The 20,670-nt window shown below is 49.4% G+C and overlaps 1 protein-coding gene across 11 annotated transcripts in view; it reads left to right on the plus strand.

Annotated features, from left to right (window-relative positions):
- The window catches only part of MYT1L (myelin transcription factor 1 like), a 409,089-nt gene that overhangs the window by 276,141 nt on the left and 112,278 nt on the right, over positions 1-20,670 (plus strand). For all 11 annotated transcript variants that reach the window (XM_057558744.1, XM_057558742.1, XM_057558748.1 and 8 more), the window contains one exon: positions 19,287-19,642. In XM_057558744.1, the coding sequence (XP_057414727.1) occupies positions 19,287-19,642 (356 nt within the window). The remainder of the gene's footprint in view (positions 1-19,286; positions 19,643-20,670) is intronic.

The raw sequence follows: 20,670 nt of genomic DNA on the forward strand, positions 1-20,670 counted from the left end.
CCAGGCACTGGGAGAGATAGTGGAGCATTTCAACGTGCAACTGAGAGGAGAATCGATAATCAAAAAGGAAAGAAAGAAAGAGACAGAGAGGAAGAAAGAGAAATAGGGGTCCCTATACCTCCCTTTTACTGGTTTCACATGGGTAGAATTTCCATTTGCATTAAAATAAAAAACCCTAAAAATAATTGCATTTTTTTCTAACCACGCTTGAAAGTTTAACACAATTTTCCACATTTAATTGCAAAGCTGATTTTAATTAGTAGGGTCCCGCATGTGAAAAATGAAGATCCACTTGGGTGCGTGGAAACACTGCGGTGTCGGCTTTATGCTCTAATTAATGCATGGCTGCCTTGGAGCAGGGCACACTCGGGGGCGTTTATGAAGAATTCTGAGCACGCAGCCACCCAGCCAGGAGCACGAGAATCGACAACTCCCCCTTCATTCTTCATGAGACATCGCTGTGCATCACCCCATGCATAAACTTCACGGCATCCCTGTCCTTTTTACTCTTTGTCACTGATATTATGAATCAGAAGTTAGGGCACACCTATTTTAACATTAATTTGATAGCTTGCCCCGTTGCAGAGAGAGAAAAAATGTTGTGATCTAGGGACTTATCTGTCTGAAGTGGAGATTCAAAGCAAGTGGGTTTCCCAGACTCACCATTGCTTGATGCCTTATTGTGAATTGTATGTGTGCAAACACAAAATTCAGGCATGGTCTTTCCGGACTGTGGTGGCAGTTAACCTTCATTGTCACAGTAAATCCTCTATTTAAAAAAAAAAAAAAAAAAAAAAGCTTCCTGGCCATTATCCCAAGAACACAATGTGCCTGCTTCTCGTCTATAGTGTGTCTGCCCAAATGGACAGATCTCTGGCCCTGGCTGGGTCTGTTACATATTTCAGAAGACAGTGTGACTGATTCAGTGTATTTAAAACCGCAAATAAAACAGGTAATGCATTTCAGGGTGGATTTTTGATATTTTATAAAATTCAGTGTACTTTTAAAATAATTCCACATTCATAGAGGAGGAATATAGGTATTTTCAGGTAGGAACTAAAACATAAGTATACTTAGAGTCTCTAATATTTACAATCTGTATTGGTTAAGAACTAAACACAGGAATTATAATCTCGGTCTGATTTATTGACTAGTGATTAAAGATATATAAACATGGTTTTGAGACATCTCCAGAATACACAGTAGGAATCGGTGTGTGGTACGGCTACCGTCAGGGTTTACCGGTTCCGACGACCACTGTCTGCGCTGGGATTCTAGCAGGTACGCGGCCGCCACGTTTCAGAACTGGTGGGCGGAGAGGGGGTCCTGACGTGAGGGTGAGGGGTGGAGGGGGCTGACCCGCTGGGCGATCGTGAACCAGGAGCCCCGCACACCTGCCGATGGCTGGCTGCGCAGCCCCGAGCTGGTCTTCCGCGACCTGTGTGTGGGCTCCCTGCGCGTCCGCACCACCAGGGGTGGGAGAGGCGACGCCCAGAGTCAGTGGCTGCTGGATGGTCCTGAGAGAGGTGTGAATGGTGGGGGAGGGTGGACGGGGCAGACATGTGAGCCCCTCACGCTGAGTCCAGCATTTCCAGGTGACAAGTCCAGGCAGCAACTCCAGGTGCCTGGAATCTGCAGTCAGAACCAGTGATGCCGGAGAAGTCAGCCTTGCGACCAGCTTTCAAATCCATATTTGAGAGCAATCACGTCGTTAGTATTATTACTTATACCCACTTTGAGAGGCCCAAGGAGTCCCGAGGATGGCCTTTGTCCTTCTGCAAAGTGGTTGCGTCTCCTCCTTCTCAGATCTTCTGTCCTGAAGAGAAAACAGGGCTTCCAAGATGAGACCCCAAGAAACGACTGAACCCCCAAACTCCAGAACCTTCTTCCTGCTAAAACTGGTGACAGAGGAAAGAAGCTCTGCCCTCTTAGCTGTAATGTTAATTTGATGAGATTGCAGTGTTTTCGTCTGAAAAAGTTTCTGTGTGACTTAGACCATTTCCAACTACAGAAAAATGGAAACCCCACTGCATACTGGCTTAAACAGTACAGAATGAATTGTCCATGTAAACTGGGAATTGAGGTCAATTCACTTCTGCCCCGTCGTCTGGCATCTCCCCAGCAATCACCCCCACACCTGGTTCTCACCTCATCCCAGGGCTGCCTGCCGGGACCCCAAAGTCCAGAGGAGGCCGGAGGGGTCAGATCCAGCGAAGAGGAGCTCCAGATAAGCCACCTACACCGTCCTCATAATTCTGGTGCTCCAGTGGGTCCACAGCCGGGCCTGAGCCCTCTGACTGCCAAGCCATCCCTGGGCTGAAGGCTGAATCAGCTCCGTTCAGGCAGGGCGTCCTCCCCAAAGCCCGGAACGTCAGTATCACCTGGGAACTTCCTGGAAAGGAAGCATCCTGGCTACACGCCCCACCCCAAACCTGCCAACTCAGAAGATGTGGCAGGGGCCCCGCTGTCTGTTTCCCTCCCCCCCAGGGGATTCAGATGCCCCCCGAGTGTGAGGTCATGGCTCCCGAGGGCACAGGCCTGTGTGTGCCAAGGGCAGTCACCTGCTCTAGTGGGGTTTTCAGGTAATGCAAAGAGAGGCTGTGTCCTGGGCGAGCAACCAGCAAACAAAGCCAGAATATGTGTGAAGCCGGCAGTGGAGGAAATATTTAGTGGCCATCTGTCTGGGGAAGGGCTGGACGGCCTGGTGTGGACAGGTCAGGGCTGCGGAGGCTCAGCCTTGTCCCGTGAGGGGACCCCCTCCCAGAGCCAACACGGGCTTCAGGTCACGTGTGCAGGGGGGTGCAGAGGCTCCCGGCTGCTCAGAGCCCCCAGCCAGCCCCGCCCTGTGCCTGTCCCTTGGGCCAGCGAGGCTCTGTGGTCACCAGCCGTTTCTGCCCTGCATGCTTGGCCTCAGCAGAGCCTGGTGGCCGGGAGCACACGGGCAGTAAACGTCCAGAGCGCCTGGGCTGGAAGAAAATCGGGACGTGCCCTGGAGATTGTGCACAACCCGTGGAGGGCTTACCTCCCTCGCTCAGACAGGGCTACCTAGGCCCCGTGAGCCTCCGCGAGGCCCTCTGGACCTGGGAGCAGGAAGATAAACGCACCTTCCCTTTCCTGTTAAGGGAAAGCTCTGAGCTCCCCCTGTATAATTCAGCAGATTTTAAAAGATCCACTCATTGTAATTTAGTAGCCGCTGTGCGGGCCGTGAATACTACCCAATGCTGTATCTGACATGGCCAGGGATACGCTTCCCACAGGAGTGGATGCATCTCCTAAAACTCCGGGGAGGAGAGTAGGGGAGTGAGCCGCTCGGAAGAAATTTGATTCCTCAGTGAGGCGTTAGGATGCAGTGATGCGCAACTCGCCCCGCCAGCCCCCAGCCCATCCCATGGCGGGTGTGCTTCTGAATGAACTGTCTGCGCCCCCCGAGAGCCCTCTGGACCCCTGCACCAGGGCGAGGCTGAGAGCCAGGAGGGCAGGGAGGCAGCAGCGGCCACCGGGGAGGACCGGGCAGACCCCGGTCCTGGAGCCAGGGTCGCCGGTGTAGGCTGTGCTGCCCGCAGTGCGACCGAGGCAGCCTCGCCGTGGTTCACGCACGTGTCGGGGAGCTAATTATGGAGCGGCTTCTTGGTGCTGCATCTGGGAGCAGACCCCGCCCTCAGGAGGGGGCAGAGGGACCCCCACCGCTACTGTAGTAACAGACTCTCTGGACCACAGCCCCTCGCCTGCCCCCCATCTCAGGAGACGCTGATCAGATGCTTACGACAAAGCCACCACCTTGAGTGACTAATGGACTGAACTTTCCCTGAGGCAGCATGGTTTTGCCAGAGATGCTTCTTAAATTAACCCAAAGCGATTTCTAATAAGTGATGGTGTAGGCAGAGGGGAGGGGGTTCGGGGGCCGAGGGTCTCACTGGAGCCCCGTCTGCCAGGCGTCAGCACCACCCAGCCTGCATATCCCTGGGCCGGGCCGCCCATGGGTGCTGCTCCCGGACCCCATGCACGCCCGCGTATCCCTGGGCCGGGCCGCCCGTGGGTGCTGCCCCTGGGCCCCACGCACAGCCCGGCCGCGGCCTCTCCCTGAAATGGGGCAAGAAGGCCTGGGACTTGCAGCTTTGAAACTTCAGGACTGGATAAGATAAAAAGGAGTTTGCTTTTCAAATTGTCTTAACTGATCCTCCCAGGGAATTTTTATTGACAACAGAAACCAAAAGAAATACTGCATGGGCACAAAGGTGACTTTTAGGATTAAAGGTGGGAAATGCTCATTTTCTTAAATAAGGACTAAAAATGGGATTACAAAGACAGAAGAGTGGAAGTGGGGGCAGATTTTCATGAACATCTGTCTCGTTCTTGCCACTGTGCTCCGTTCAGGGAATGTGACATTTGCCCAGAACATCAGACTTTTTCCTTGGATTTTTTTTTTTAATTAATTAATTTATTTATTTATTTTTGTCTGTGTTGGGTCTTTGTTTCTGTGCGAGGGCTTTCTCCAGTTGCGGCAAACGGGGGCCACTCTTCATCGCGGTGCGCGGGCCTCTCACTGTCGCGACCTCTCTTGTTGCGGAGCACAGGCTCCAGACGCGCAGGCTCAGTAGTTGTGGCTCACGGGCCCAGTCGCTCCGCGGCATGTGGGATCTTCCCAGACCAGGGCTCGAACCCGTGTCCCCTGCATTGGCAGGCAGATTCTCAACCACTGCGCCACCAGGGAAGCCCTTCCTTGGATTTTTAATGCATTTTACTCTTTTACTTAGTCTCATGTTATAGGTGTAAATTTGTATTTTTTAAATTTTCATTTGACTTTATAACATGAGCCTTTTCTGATGTCACTAAATATTTTAATTTTCACGGCTAACTTCCATCCTATGGTGATATTTTAACTTATGCAACTCTTATTATTGGAAATTATTTATTTAGGTTTTTTTTTTTTAACTTTTCCATGTTATAGATCATGTGTGGTAAGTGTCTTTGCAGATAGTTTTTGTGGCTTTTGGCTCCTTCTTTGGGGTAGTTTGTCACAAGGAGGAGACTTGGCTTTAAGGACGTGAGGACGGAAATGGTTTTAAGAGTTTCTTCCCAGCAAGATGGGACCTGTTTGCATTCCCAGCAGCAGAAGGGAAGGTGTCCCTGTTTCCTTCTGCAAATAATATGGAATAATTGTTTTTAAAACATTTCCTTCTTCCAAAAAAAAATGTTTTTGTGAAAGGATAAACTTTTAAAGGATTGGTAATTTTTCAAACAATGCTAATGCCAGAAAATTCTAGAAAAAGACATGGTTTGAAATTTAAGCCACATTTTTTTCCTCTTAAATGGTCTCACTTGTCAGTGTTCAGGTGAGCTGGACCCCAGCTGCCACCCCCCAAGACTGACCCTGGGGTGAGACCCTCCATAGCTGAGTAAAGAAGAGGCTTCCAGGCAGAGGGGCAATGCTTCGTGCCAGGCAGAAGGTGAAAGGCTCTCTTTCTCTGTCTCGGTCACCTGGTACCCCCTCTCGCCACCCACCAGCCTCAACATTCCAAGCCCAGAAGCAGAGGAGAAGCCAGTGTCCGGTCACCAGAGCCACAGCCAAGTGCGTCAGGGCGGGGACAGAGCCCCTGAGGGAGGAAACTGTACCTGAACGTTATATAAAAGTGTCTTTAGATTTTAGAATGGTAAAAATTCAGGCCAGCAAAGAGCGGCAGAGGCTCTGCATCAGGGCCTGAGGGTCTCCACTGCCCTGTGCTCCTCCGGCCCAGCCAGGGGCCTTGGCTGTGGCTGTCGAGAGCGCCCCCTGAGAGTGTGGGTGCAGCAAGCCGGGAGCGGGCGAGCGCACGTTTCTGGGGCTGTTGCCGTGCAGAGGCCCTGGAGTCCAACCGAGGGTGGCGTTCGACACAGCCCTGCCTTTGGCAACTATCCCTAGACACACACGCCAACGACACAAAAGGCAAACGGACGGTTACCAGTTACCGTACACATGGGGGATGTGGGCGTGTAGATGGTGCCCTGAGACCAGGAAGGAGCAAGCAGGTGGAGGGGCTGGATTCCACCCCGCTGGGGAAACTCGCCCAGTTGCCTTATCTCAGAAAGTACAGTGCTCGTTAGGGAAATGCACAGAGGCAAGTGAGACGTGGTCACCTCTGTGGCCAGGTAGAACGGGACCCTACAGACTGCTTCAAAGATGCTCTGTTTGGCTAATTACTGAGTGTTCACTGCACACACAGCCGTTGAGAAGAAGGAACATTTGGGGACAAAGGGACACCCTGCCCTTTGACCTATGATGTGTGGCCCATGCCAGCGATGCGTCCAGACATACAGGATGCAGGGGAGGGTACGACCAGGGAGACAGAAGGAAGGGCCCTGGGAGAAGCACTGGACACACGACGCCCGTGACAGCCTTCCTCCCGTGAGCCCTCCGCCGTGCGCCCCCAAACACTGAGCAGGGGACAGGGCCCGAGGGCCAAATCATCTCACTTCCCTCCTGGGCACTATGCATGCCCACCTTTATCCAAGGAACGGCATGGACACAAACATTCCCAACTTGCAACATCTTGGAAAATGGAAGTTGGAAGAGTTTCGTTGAGTCCCAGCTTTGGCTCCAGCCGGGCAGGACCTCAGATTTCACCCGTGTTTCATCTACATCCTGTGTTATTTACACAAGGATTCATCACAACTTCCCTTTAAAGAGTAGATCTCTTTCCCACACTCGAAACACAACATCTGAAGCAGGACCTTCGATCCGCACAAACTTTCTTAGGCACCTGTCACCACTGCACAGCTTCTGCCCAGATGTAAGATTTTCTTCCTAAATGGGTTGCCATCAGCTCCTCAGAAGACAGAGGAAACGTCTTTCTTTGTCTCCCCAAGGCATCCTTTCCTCGGCTCAGGGTGGCCGTTCATTTAGTACCTGCTGGAAGATGTTGCTACTGACGTAATGAAAGAGGGAAAGTGATTGGAAAGATAGAAGAACAGTTTCTACAAGTAAAGAGATTGGGTTAGGTTCAGTTCTACCTAAATTTATAATAAGTGGGATCTTACTATCTTCTCCTTGGAGGAAGTCTTCTTGATTATCATCTGACATCTATCACCTCCACACCGTGAGTCAGGACCATGGTCGGACACAGAGGCATCGCGGGAAGGAAGCAATTCCTCCCCTGAGGAGGCCAGCTGTCCTGCGGATACACATGTATGACAGAATGTCCCAAGGGCCCTCGGAGTCCTGTTTGGGGACCAGGGAACAGAGGAGGAAGGGGCTCCATCCCCCTGGGCTGGCCAGCCTTCCCGAGGGGAGACTCTCCACCTGGCCGGCGGGGGGATGGGGGCCCTCAGGGGAGGGGATGGCGGGAGGGCTCGCGTGTTCAGTCACCCTTTCACTTGGTGACTCTGAGCTCTTTGTTAAGCGGCACTGTGCCAAGCGCCCAGATCCGCGTAGTAACAGACCGGATCCCCGGCGTCAGATGGGCTCGGAGCCCGAGCAGAGAAGCACCAGACCCAGACACAGAGCGCCAGCCCATGGGAAGCTCAGGCCTAGGGGAGCCAGCCTGATGAGGCCGGGTGGTGGGGGGGCCCAGGGAGGCCAGAAGAGGAGGCAGGGTCCTCAGTGGGACTGTGGCCGCCCTCAGCAGGGGGCAGGGGGAGAAAAGCACAGCCAGGAAGGAGGCTGTGGCCATAAGAAGATCCCGATCATGAAAGGTCCCCCATGGGGACAAGGGCATGTGGAAGCCCCGGCCTCAGGATGTGGCCCAGTGGGTCACAGAGGACCGTATGTGCACAGGCACAGTTAGGTTTTGTCCTCTCAGGAGGGAGAGAGAGAGAGAGAGAGACAAGGTGGGAGGGAGGGATGGAGGGGGGAAGGAAGGAAGTCAGTGCATTGGAGGAGGAGATAGGAGTGAAAGCTCTTGGTGACCAGGGGGACAGAAGCCAGCCTGGCCTGAGGCAGGGGCAGACTGGAGGGAGAGGAGGACACACTGGAGACATTCAGGGCATGGACACAGCAGGACTCAGAGCCGCAGGGGGGTGAACCAGGGGGAAGAGGGGCCGGGAGACTCAGGTCCTGCGTCCTCGGGTCCAAGGTTCAGTACAAGGAGAAGGAGCCGGAAGGCGGACAAAACATTAACACAGGCTTGGTGTGGTTTATGTTGCACGGCCGACGATTTCACGCTCATCTCACGTCCTCTGCGGTCCGAGGTCGACTCCACGCGTGAGCAGCTTGCATGTACCTTACTGAGTGCGAGAACTTTCTGTCTGCCCCGTGCTGTGTGGTGAGAACTGGACCCCAGAGGCCGAGTGCTCTGCTGGGGTCCAGGTGATGGGCTGGTCACCGGCCGGCAGGCCAGGCCTCCCATCCCCAGCCCTGCCCACTTGCCACGATGCCGCCGGCCTTTGGACCGCATCCCAGGCTGGGATAAGCCCTCTGTGCTGGAGTTCCCTTCAGTGAGGGACGTGCAGCCCAGATGCAGACAGAGAGGGGGCAGGAGCGGGGTGGTCGTCGCGAAGGGGGCTGACGTCAGTTCCAGCCGCTTCGCAAAGCATGTGGCCCTGGGAAGCTCCGTGCATTCATTTGAAGGGACCTGTATGCAGCCTTTTGTTTCAGGTTCTGTTGTTGCTGCTGTTTTTCCAGCAATGGGGCCATGTGACACCCCTGACTTTTCTTGTCATCAATTGTCGCGTTAGCATCCTTCAAACTCTGAGAAGCTAATGCTCTCCAACGGGTCCACATTCTGTACACGGATCCTCACTCATGTCTTCGTAGTACCTGATAGTTTTTAATTAATGAGAATGACCTGTTAAAAAAAGATGTGAGGAACCCAGTTGCAATAGGAACCATGAACGGAAACAGCGTGGAATCCTGGAATGAGAGCCCTTAGCAATCAGGCAAGCAGCTGAGCCCCCAGGCCCCTGCCCACAGAAGCCTTCCACGGACAGGGAGACCCCAGGGAACAGAAGCCCCGAGACACCTGGTCTCTAGCCCAGGTTCCAGAAAACGCCCTTAAAGACCCCTGGGGATCTGACCAACCCCTTCCCCCTACAGACGAGGACCTGTGACGCACAGGGATGGAGCGACCCCCTCAAGGTCACACAATTAATGGGAGGCTTCAAATCTAGCTCTTCTGGTCCAGACCAGTATTCAGTTCCCAGCCAAGACGTCTGAGAATCTTTGCATCTGCAGGACTGAGAATTATCTGTCTACTCACAAGGAGGGGAGGTGGGCACTGCCTGAGAAAACTGAGAGAAAAGAAGAAAAATTCTCGTCTATTTAGTGCTATTAGATATGGAGACAAATAAAACATAGCAGCATCGTTTACATCCAACCGATGGCTGAGCTGAAGGCAGTGGTTTAACTCCTAAGCTGAGAAGCCCTCGCCGAGGCTGGACGAGCACAGCTGGCTCTTCTTCCCAGGCCCCTCGCAGACCTCCTGCACGACCTGAACTGAGCCGAACATATAAACATCTCAATGCTTCAACTACATGAATTTTAAATATTCCCCAATTGAATAATTTCTTACCAGCCATAGAAAGACAAAGTACTCTGTCCTAGAGCATCCAAAAAAGAGGACTCTAGTACGTATTTGAGGAAGAGTAAGAAATCTTTAATTTTTCATTTGCATGTATTTTCTTATATATTGGTCCCTGGGGCAAAGATGTAAATGGCAAAATCATAAATTCTTATATAGTTTGATTTTCAGTTCTTCCTATCAATCTTTTTTTATTGAAGTATAGCTTTTTTACAATGTTGTGTTAATTTCTGCTGTACAGCAAAGTGATTCAGTTATACATATATATTCTTTTTCATATTCTTTTCCATTATAGGTTATTACAAGATATTGAATGTGGTTCCCTGTGCTATACAGTAGGTCCTTGTTGTTTACCCATTTTGTATACAGTAGTGTGTATATGTTAATCCCATACTCCCAATTTATCCCTCTCCCCCATCTTTCCCCATTGGCAACCAGGAGTTTGTTTTCTATGTCTGTGAATCTCTTTCTGTTTTGGAAATAAGTTCATTTGTTTCTCTTTTTTTTTAGATTCCACATATAAGTGATATCATATGATATTTGTCTTTGGCTTACTTCACTTATGAGAAACAGAAAGAGTAATGATAACCTCTAGGTCCATCCATGTTATTGCAACTGGCATTATTTCATTCTTTTTTATGGCTGAGTGATATTCCATTGTATATATGTACCACATCTTCTTTATCCATTCATCTGTCAATGGACATGTAGGTTGCTTCCATGTCCTAGCTATTGTAAATAGTGCTGAATATTGGGGTGCATGTATCTTTTTGAGTTATAGTTTTTTCAGGATACTTGCCCAGGAGTGAGATTGCTGGATCATATGACGACTCTATTTTTATTTTTTTAAGGAATTTCCATACTGTTTTCCATAATAGCTACACACCAATTTACATTCCCACCAACAGTGTAGAAGGGCTCCCTTTTCTCTACACCCTCTTCAGCATTTATTATTTGTAGAGTTTTTGATGATGGCCATTCTGACAGGTGTGAGGTGATACCTTGTGGTAGTTTTGATTTTCATTTCTCTAATAATTAGCAATGTTGAGCATCTTTTCATGTGCCTCTTGGCCATCTGGATGTCTTCTTTGGAGAAATGTCTATTTAGGTCTTCTGCCCATTTTTTGATTGGGTTGTGTGTTTTTTTGATATTGAGTTCTGTGAGCTGTTTGTATCTTTTGGAGATTAATCCCTTGTCGGTTGCATCATTTGCAAGTATTTTCTCCCATTCCGTGGTTTGTCTTTTCGGTTCTTCCTATCAATCTTAACTACTGTAATTCAAGGTAACAGTACTGGCGCAACTTCAGGAGCTCCCCAGTATCCCTTCAGTACCGAGTATCACAGCAGCATTGAATGTCCCTGTAATGTTGAGCATCCAGCAGTATTGAGTATCACAGCAGTATTGAGTATCACAGCAGTATTGAGTATCACAGTAGTATTAAGCATGACTTCAGTACTAAGTATACCTGCAGCATCGGCTCTTGCTACGGTATTAAGTACTGCTGCAGTGTCTAGTACCTGTGCTAGCACAAAGTGGAACAATCACTTGCTAATGATGTCACAGTTGCTGCCTCCAGTGTTGAATTCGTCTGGACTAAATGCAGACCAAAACGTCCGTGTTGCTGTGTTGTTGTTAAATGTGACCCAGAGCACTCTTGTCAACTTGTAAATATCAAGACCGATAAAGTGGAAACCGGTACGCTGTTGACAGTCTAAGCACGCGGGGTGTTCATTTCCAGCAGTTTCCTCTCTGGACGTGTTCTCTAAGCTGATGTAAGTAGGATGCTTAAGAGGCTTCTCTCCTCACCTGGCAGAGTTGTGCTCACATAGCAGGTGGGAAGTCCGGTCATTTTCTGACCTCGTGCCTGTCACTGACTCTCTCTGGCCTTAGCTTCTTCCTTTTCTAGGTGAAGGGGTAGATGGAGTGATTGCTGGGGTCCTCTCTCCTCCAGACTCTGCTGTTCTGAGAGTGTTGTCTTAGGAGTAGCCCAGCACGTGGTTCCCCAGGCTGTCAGGAACTGGCCACTTCAGGAACCCTTTTAACCATCCGAGATTTTTAGCTCAAATAGGAAGGGTCAAAGTGAATTTATAGAGCAGTTTAATTTGTTGATCTCACTGCCAAGGAGTACACTGGCTGTTGGGGTGATTTTATCTGACATTCTCAACATTCTTCCAGTCTTATAGGTGGCAGGTGTAGTAAATGCTGTTTTGCAGATGGAAAGGCGAGGGCAAGCATTTCATTGAAAGCCGGGTGCTGGCGGAACCAACCTGAAGACCAGGAGGCTCATAGCAAAGTCATCAGTAATACCAATCAATAGAAAGCAGTGTATTGAACACCCACTCCTTCACTGGCACAGTGGCAATTTAGAATAATTAACTCTATGGTACACCCTAATGTCAAGGAGGAAACCGTTAAATTGAGATGATAAAATGAACACACATGAAAAAGCCAGTAACAATATAGTTACAAAAAGGACGCTAAGTATCTGATGGTGCAGAGCTTTTAAAGCAGAGGATCCTGAATTCCAGACTGACCAGGGGTGACTTTATGGAAAAAGCAGAACTTGACATGGTCTGGGAGGGTCAGCGTGAGAGGAAATAGAGAAGTAGGGCTGGAAGGAAGGAGGGGAAAGCAGGTGCTGCTGGCGCTACGCTCATACCAGGGCTGCTTTAGTTGAATTCTTTTGACTTTGGAAGAACAGAGAAACACAGGTTATTTCAGGTGAAAAGAAAAATGGGAGGGGGATACTGTAAGAATTTCACGATTTCTTTTAAAATACAAGAAACAGTCTCAGCAGTCAGTTAACCAAATATTCTGGAAAGCGGGTTTGGGAAAAGGGTGCTAGTTTCTCTGTGTCTCCACCCATCCTCCCTGGTGGACGTCAGCCCTGTGGACCACGGACCCACCAGGCTGCTGCCTTCCCCTGGGGAAGTGTTCTTCTTGAGTCAAAATAAATTACACAGTGATTATTTTATGTTTTATTTGAATCTTTAAACTGCCATTCAAGGCAATAAGTATTTCATTACAGGCTACATCATTTAAAATGATAAAAAAAGAAAACCCATAAAGCAAGTCTCTGCCTTCCAGAAACAGAATTTTTTTAATTCTCTAAAGCCATAAGGTCAAGTAAATATTTTGAAAATTTATTCATTGAATGTCTTACAATGCCTAGAACATTTATGTCACATTTAACTTAAAAATATATACTTTCAAATCAGTCTGACTCTTGTTTACAATACTCTACAGAGAATGAAAGAACAAAATTAAGGAAATATGTCAATATGTAGTCAAAACTGAATTGGTTTTATTAATATATATGTTGTTGAAAAGATATCAGGAAGATGTCTGGAATGCCAGCCATTTAATTGAATAATTCAGTGAAATAAGTTACTTCTGCAGTATTTTTAAATACCTTTATATATTCTAAAGACATGTAGGACCCCTTTAAAAGTTCAGCGGTAAAGAGAGATGTCAACAGTACACAAGACAAGAGGAGGGAGAAAATAACAAAAAGAGAGCTCAGATTTCCGGAGCACCTTCCACATAGTCAGAAGGTATTTTATATATATTTTTATGTTTTTCATTTGCTGTCAAGAGTCTGAATTAGGCATTACTGTGCCCATCTTACAGATGGAGAAATTGAGGCTGGTAGGGATTAAATAAGCTGCCCAAAGTTGAACAGTTGTGTAATCTTGAGCAAGTTACTTAAGTATATGTTCTCAGCAGAGTCGCTTTTGTGTTTATGTAGCTCTGATGCTGTTCACAGACTCTCCGCGTGTGTGATGACCTGGACCCTCTGCCGTCTGCGTAGATACGGCCCAGCCTTCCAGGCCAGGTTCAAAACCCACCTCCTGCTGCGACATCCATCCTGGCCCAGGTCACTCTTCTCCCACTCCTGTGGCCTCCCGGGGGCTCCGAGTGCTGTCCTGGGGTTGCAGGTTTCTCTGCTCCCACCCCCTCCAGCCAGACAGGGAGCCCCAGGGGACCAGCTCAGGCCTCCTCGGAGCCCTCAGGGCACTTGGACAGTCCTCTGTCCTCTGCATCTCCTTCCGTCAGCCCCCCTCCCTTTCCTCAAATGCCCGTCTTCCTAGGGGTCTGTCAGTCCTCTCTCTCCACTCTTCCCTGGGAAGCCAGCTCCATCCCGCCGTGCACTGACCACCCCAAACCAGTGTTGCCAGCCAGACCTCTCTCCTGAGTCCACCCCTCTTGCTGCTATGGAAGCTGGGACAGCTCACGTTTAGCCCACCCGAGTCAGCCTGATCTTCCTGCCCCTCTCCCACCAAAAAACCCGACAAAATCCGGAGTCTTCCGCAGCCTCCACATCCGTGGGTGTGAGCCTGGGCTCCTCCAGCTCCTTCACCACACTACAGCCACAGGAAGGGTGTTTATAGTGCGAAAACGACGCCCTGTTGAACTCTTCCCGCTGACCGCCTTGTGACGGGCACCTCCGTCTCCAGGGCTGTCCCTCGCCATCCCACGGATGCAGTCACACTACCCTCTGTCTCTGTCTCTCTCTGTCGCTCTCTCTCTGTGTCTTTCTCTCCTGCCCCATCCGTATCAGTTCCTCTGTGAAGCCTTCCTGACCCTCCGTCCTCTCCACGAGGGTGACTCTCTCTGCTCCTGTCCTGTGAAGTGAGGGCTGTGTCTGCACTGCTCAAGGGAACGTTTCCTGAGCAAATGAATCCATCTATCCATTCAGCAGCATTTATGGCGAGCCTGCCTACCACATGATAGATGTCAGAGAAGCAAATGTGTCAGTGGATCCTCACTAGAGCCCAGTGAGGAAGGAGCCCAGCATCTCTCCCTCTTTAGAGATCAGAAGCCAAGACGGGGGGAGCGGGGAGGGTGTCAACACCTGTTTAGTGTTACTCAGCCTTGAGATTTTCAGCAAGGAGCTCAGGATCTGCCCCTCAAAATGGGAATTATAGTAGCACCTGTCTCACAGGGTCATTGTAGAGTTTAATGGATCCGTATATGTAAAGATTTTAGGAAACACCAGGCACATAGTAAGTGATCTGTGAGTGGTGTTGGCATTAGCCGAGCTGACAGTAGAACCCAGGACTCCAGAATCATGTTCAAATAGAATTTCTCTTATTCCAAAATAATTATTTATCCTTGACACATTGAGGCTCTTCAAGCAACACAGGAAAAATATCACCCACAAGAGCAGAGACCACAAAGAACCCCTCGTGAGCCTCGGAAGTGACCGTGGCCTTTCTAGGCTCCACGAGCATCGCCCTCAGCGGGGAGAGGCCAGAGCCAAGATTGTCTCATCCTACATCCTTGTCTCCTGTCAGCAGCTGTAACAAGAGGGCTGCGAGCAGGGCACACTCGGCCAAACGTGTTTTTCAGTTTCTGAGACCCTGTCCCCTGTTTGTATTAAAATTGAAGACATGAAAATGTCAAGCAAAAGACCATTAAAAATAACATGGAAATTGGCCTCGAGAGCATGTAATACACAATATTTTATATATGTGTTCGTTGCAGAAACTCCGGAAACTCCGTGGCAGGTAACCAATTTTCTAGAATAACCTGACACAAAAGACTAAACGCTGTTTAAATCAAGTTAACATCAAAAGGACTGTAAAAGCTACAGCAACTAAAAGACCTACCAAGACACCCAAACGGGTAGAGTAGCTGCAGAATAGCAAAGCCTGGAGGCTGATTGGCAACTTTAAGTAACTCAAGGAGGTTAAAGCATGAGCTGCCGTGATCTTATGAGTCATCATACTGGCACTTTGAAGTTTCCACTGTGTGAGAAACATATAAATGCATTTATGGTTATCTTCGAACGTTGCGTATTATATAGAGTGATAAGGATGCAGGAGAGGGTGTGTGAAGGAGTTGTCAGTACATTGCAGACGCCGACCTGGCCTCCGGGCTCACCTCTCTGCTCGGAGGCGGGCAGACCCGGCAGGTCCAACAGCTACTCATGCCGGCAGCGGCTCAGCTACAGGGGTCAGCAGAGACATTCACCCCAGCAGCACCCTTGTCCTTCAGGGGCGGCTGAGTCTGAGTCTGCTGTAAGTATACAGCATGTATTCCCTTGAGTGGCTGGGCCAGAAGACTGGGCTTTCTTGCAGTCACAGTTTTGTGAGCTGCCTCCCAAAGCTCAGCCCCTCCCTCCCTGTCCCCAACTCAGCTTCCCTCAGTGTCCAGTGAGAAGCCTTCCCATCGGTTTCTCACTCTGTAGATATTTACTGAGAACCTACTATGTCCAGTATGGTAGCCACTAGCCACATGTGGCTATTGAACTCTTGAAACGTGACTAGTGCAGCTGATGAATTCATTTAAAAATCTCCTTTAATTTTATTAATTTTCTACATATGACTAGTGGCTACTGTATTGGATACTGCAGCTCTAAAAATAGAACAATCCCTTAAACACGGGCCATTTTCTCTGTCTCATGAAGGAGGAAGACAGTATGTCAACCGATAATCACACTAGGATGTGATAAGTGCTTTCATTACTGATAAGTGGAGAAAACTACGGTTTGCTCATTCAGCAATATTCGTGGAGTAGCCATCAAACACAAGGTTCCATTCGCTGCTATGGGAAACAGGCAGCTGTTCCCATGGTGGAGGCCTGACGACAGAGCTGAGAAGCAGAATGGAGGAGTGCAACACCGACCGGGAATTCCACACCCTAAGTGAGGCTTGGACCCTCCTGCGCAGGTGAAGCACCAGCCATGGCGCCTGCCAAGTTCTCTACCTGGGGTTTCACGTTGGCACCAGATTCCCAGTTCTTCCTAAGACTCTGCCATTTGTTCTGTCATGCTAGGGACATTCCAGAACTGTGGGGGGTTGTTGGTTTTTTTGAAAGACTCGTGTGTGTTGATAGACATGAGCCCGGATGAATCTGGAGGAGGCTGCAGCTGGAAAGCAGTCTGGCTTTTCCAGCACTTGGGCCAGCAACACCCGCTCTTCCTCAGCTGTGCAAATTCTGCCCTGCTGGCCACCCCATCAGCAGATGTGAGGTCCACTTATGGGTTTGGGAGGCTCCACACTCCCCAATGTGTGTCCCAGAGTCACTTCCCAAGGCTTCACTTTGAAACATTCCAAACCACTGGGTTTCATAGACCAGGAAGCGTCTGTCTATGGGAGTGGGTTCTTCATCCAGGAGCTGTTTGGCACAAGTAAAATGAAATCTGTCCTGTGGGCTTGAATTTGGTTGTCGTGTTTAAAGTAGATACCAGGAACTCACAGTCAGTGTGAATGGGTCAAATAAAGAAGGGACAAAACGAATCTGTTTGTAGGAAGAGCGCGATTTTATTTCCAGTTTACATTAGTAGCTGTAGAAAAAAACTTGAGCATCAAACCATGTAAACTGGCAGAAGACACTGGAAGCTTGAGGCCAGCTAATTCCAGAAAGTTGGAAAAAATGAATCCAAATGGTTTACAAAATGTAGGATAAGGAAGTAAAACCAATTCAGGTAAAAATAGAAGGGCAGTCTCCATTCTCCTACTCTGAATTTTGCAACCCTACCGTCTAAGGTCTGAGCCCCCCGTTGGCATCTTGCGATTTGGGGCTGCTGAGAGGGGAGAGAATCAACAAGAAGCCCACCGTAGTGCTGGATTTACACCATCTACAGACATTCCCATTGCCAAGTGGAGGTGGGGCCGTTTTGAGTAACATGCCTGAATAGCACAAGGTCAACTGTTCTCCCATCATTTCCCAGCATCTGAATGAATCTGATAGTGAAAGCAGGCCAGTTGTCTGTCTCAGTGAACACCTGGTGTGCAGGTAGCACTGATGCAGAACAGACACACACAACAATTTGTTGATGAACTAAGACAAGAAAGAAGAGTTTGGGGAAGGTAACAATAGTCCTCATGAGCTGCCAGATCACAGACAGGGCCCGAAGAAAAAGAATACTTATTGTTACACTTACTAATTTATTCAGATAAATGCAGAGTGAATACACTAACAAGTCCACCCAGATCCAGGACCACATCTTGAGAAGATTCGCTGGAATGGAAGTTGGTCTTGACCAATTGTCAGGGATGGAGGCAGGGAGGATTCAGCCCTTCAGTGCTATGGAATGTTTGGCTGAGATTATTGACTCAGATTCTCCCCAAATCCATGTAAATGTTCACATAAGAGAAATCTCAGATACCTGTTTATTTCCTATTAGAAACACTCTCTAGACCAAAATTTGATTCCTTCACTTTTTTCTGATTATAATAAACATTATTTGTTTGGATTATTGTATTTTTACAATATGAGAACAGTCAAAAGGCAGAAGACTCATCACTCTGTGTTTCACGGGTGGGAGCTCTGCCTGCTTCCCCCGCCCCTGATCCTATCTCGTCTCTCACACCGTCTATCTGTCCTCACTGCACCTGCTGTCAGCTTCCCAACATGCAAATGTGATCGCATCATCGATTGCATGGAGGATCTCAAATAACTCCCGTCATTAGCCTGCAAGGATGGTCTGACCCTGCAGGGCTCTCAGTTCTTCGTGTCATCCTCCCACTCCCTCCCAGACATCTGGGCATCTCCTTTGAGGCCTGTCTCCAGCGTCGCCTTTTCCTGGGGACGCCCCAGCTCCCTTGGCTGGCCGCCCCCCTATTTTATGACATAGTGCCCTCTCTATACTTTTATCATAGTGTCTGTCACACTCTCTATTCACTCAACAACTATTGGATGAGTGCCCACGACTCCCCGGGCATTTGGTGCACGGTGGTAAACAGTGGCCAGAGGTTCTAAAGCAGAATTACTGCCATGTCTGAGTCCCCATTGGACCATAAGTGACTTGAAGGGTGGATCTGTGCCTTTCACCTCTGAGTCTCCTGCACAGCACAGGACCCAGCAAAGAGGAAGCTCCCAAAATAAATACACACTGGGTGGGTTCATGCCTGAATGAATATTTACCATTCCCAGGTCCAAAAGTAAGCTAATCATAGTCTGCAGGAATCCCCTATCAAAGTGTTCACTTAGTGATGAAGATCACACATCTCATTTTAGACACACAGAATAATTGCCAACAGCATTTTCCCGGATGTCTTTTCTCCCCATTCCTTGCAGTATATACACATATAGAGTTTCCAGGAAGAAAAAGACTCTAATTAGCAACAATGCTTTGGAAAATTGCCCTTTTTCAAGGAAAGGTTATGAGCTCTTGCTGTAAGGGTCTTACCCAAGTTTGGGCCAATTTTAGCATGATTAGTGCTGACTGCCAAATACACCAAGTCTGCTTTCTGTGACGCCAGGGCAGGACTGACACCTTCTACAGAGTTTGAAACTTGCTCCCATCAAAGGCATTTACGGTCCATCTCCTTTGAGTGGTCATTCTGTCTACAGATATAATTTTATCTCGAGAATGTACAAATCCAAATATATCCAAAGCTTTTTTGCAACTTCTATATTTTCGTATTTCACAAAAATGTATACATGTTAATATCGTACGCATGAACTAATTCTTTTTTTTAAATGTGCGTCGCACACCGTGTGCATTTGGTAAGATGTTTAGGGGACTTGTGTTGTCAGTTACATGATGTTGTGCACGTGCTTCCTAAAGCATCCCCGGGGGTGCTGTGCGGATCCCCGTGTGATCACGTGGATGGTAGCGATAAGGGGCGAGGAGAGGAGGGGAAGTGTTAGCAGCAGCAGACGCGAGCCAGCTGTGTCTCTGTGCAATACTGCTCTGTGCACAGGCGCCGGCGCACCCGCGGGAGTCCTGTGCTCACATCCCTTCTGCATTCGTGCCGAACCTCAGCCTCTGCACCCAGGACTCCCGTTGCCCTGAGATCCTCAAAGATAGTAACTCAGATCTTCCCTCTCTTTTTTCACAGCGTGTATGGCTGCCCCTTGGCTAAAAAAAGAAAAACACAAGACAAGCAGCCCCAGGAACCTGCTCCCAAGCGGAAACCGTTTGCGGTGAAAGCGGACAGCTCGTCGGTGGATGAGTGCTACGACAGCGACGGCACGGAGGACGGCGACGACAAGGAGGAGGACGAGGAGGAGGACGACTCAGACGAGGACGACGAGCAGAGGGAGGACGAGGACGAGGATGACGAGGGGGACCGGGAGGAGGAGGAGGAGATGGAGGAGGAGGACGAGGAGGAGGACGAGGACGGCGAGGACGTGGAGGAGGACGAGGACGACGAGGACGACGAGGAGGACGAGGACGAGGACGAGGACGAGAACGGTAACCTTTAACCTTGCGGCCGAGGGCCGAGCGGTGGGCGGGGCCCGTTCCGCGGCGCATGCGTGGTTGATGCCCACGGGATCAGGCGGCCGGGGGCAGCGCCGGGAGGAGCCTTCCCTTTCCTTTTAGAGAATTTCTGTAAATCACCCATCAGACGTGAGATGTCGTTTCTCAGACTGGTCATCCCCCAAGTTTGCTGAAATATCTGTGGTGTGCACACGTTTGTTTAGCTCAGCAACTTTCATCGAGAGTGTTCCGTTTGCCTTTTCTCGGGGGCTCCACCCGAGAGATCCCGTCCTGAGCCACCCCGGGGGCTGTGGTGTTGGCACGGGCAGCCCGCGTGCCTCCCGGGAGCTGGCAGCCTGTGTGGCCCCTGCTGCATGAGCTGGTGGCGCAGGTCTGTCCGTCGGTTGCCACGGCTTTCCTTTAGTGGCCGTCAGGCATGGGGACGAGGGGGAGCCCGGCCGTGACGAGGTAGTGAATCAGCCTGTCATCTGCTTCCACGCTCAAGAGCTGTGTTTCTGATCCAGGGAGACAGACCCATGAAGAGCACGCTGGGCAGGGTAGCGGCATCTTTGGGACAAAAGTTTCAGGTGGTTTTGCTTTTGCATCCAGCTTACTGTTAGTGTCAGACTCAGAAATAGGGCTTCAAAGCCAATCCCTTCACAAAAGTCCTTTCTTTTCTAGAAGGAAGTGGGACGTTGCTGAAGAGTCTAGTTCTAGGCTTTACTAGCTTAGTTTGCCTCAGAGAAATGGCAAAGCAGGTTTAAAAAGTGAAGGGAATATTTCTTCCTTACACTTCTTCCTTGGGCTCAAAGCTCTTCAAGAATCTGAATTCTGAGAAAGGCTAATTCCTCAACGCAAAGGACAGTGGTTTCAGCCAATGGAGAGAGAGTTTTTAGATCAGGCAGGTGTGAGTTGGTTGTTTCTAATCCCATGGAGTGGGCATGAATCAACTTTCCTCCTTCAGAGGTTACACTAGTTTGTTCCAGGAAACCTGGCTTTTATGAAAGAATCCTCGATTGTTA

This window comes from Balaenoptera acutorostrata, chromosome 12 (genome assembly GCF_949987535.1).
Source record: "Balaenoptera acutorostrata chromosome 12, mBalAcu1.1, whole genome shotgun sequence".
Taxonomy (NCBI): domain Eukaryota; kingdom Metazoa; phylum Chordata; class Mammalia; order Artiodactyla; family Balaenopteridae; genus Balaenoptera; species Balaenoptera acutorostrata.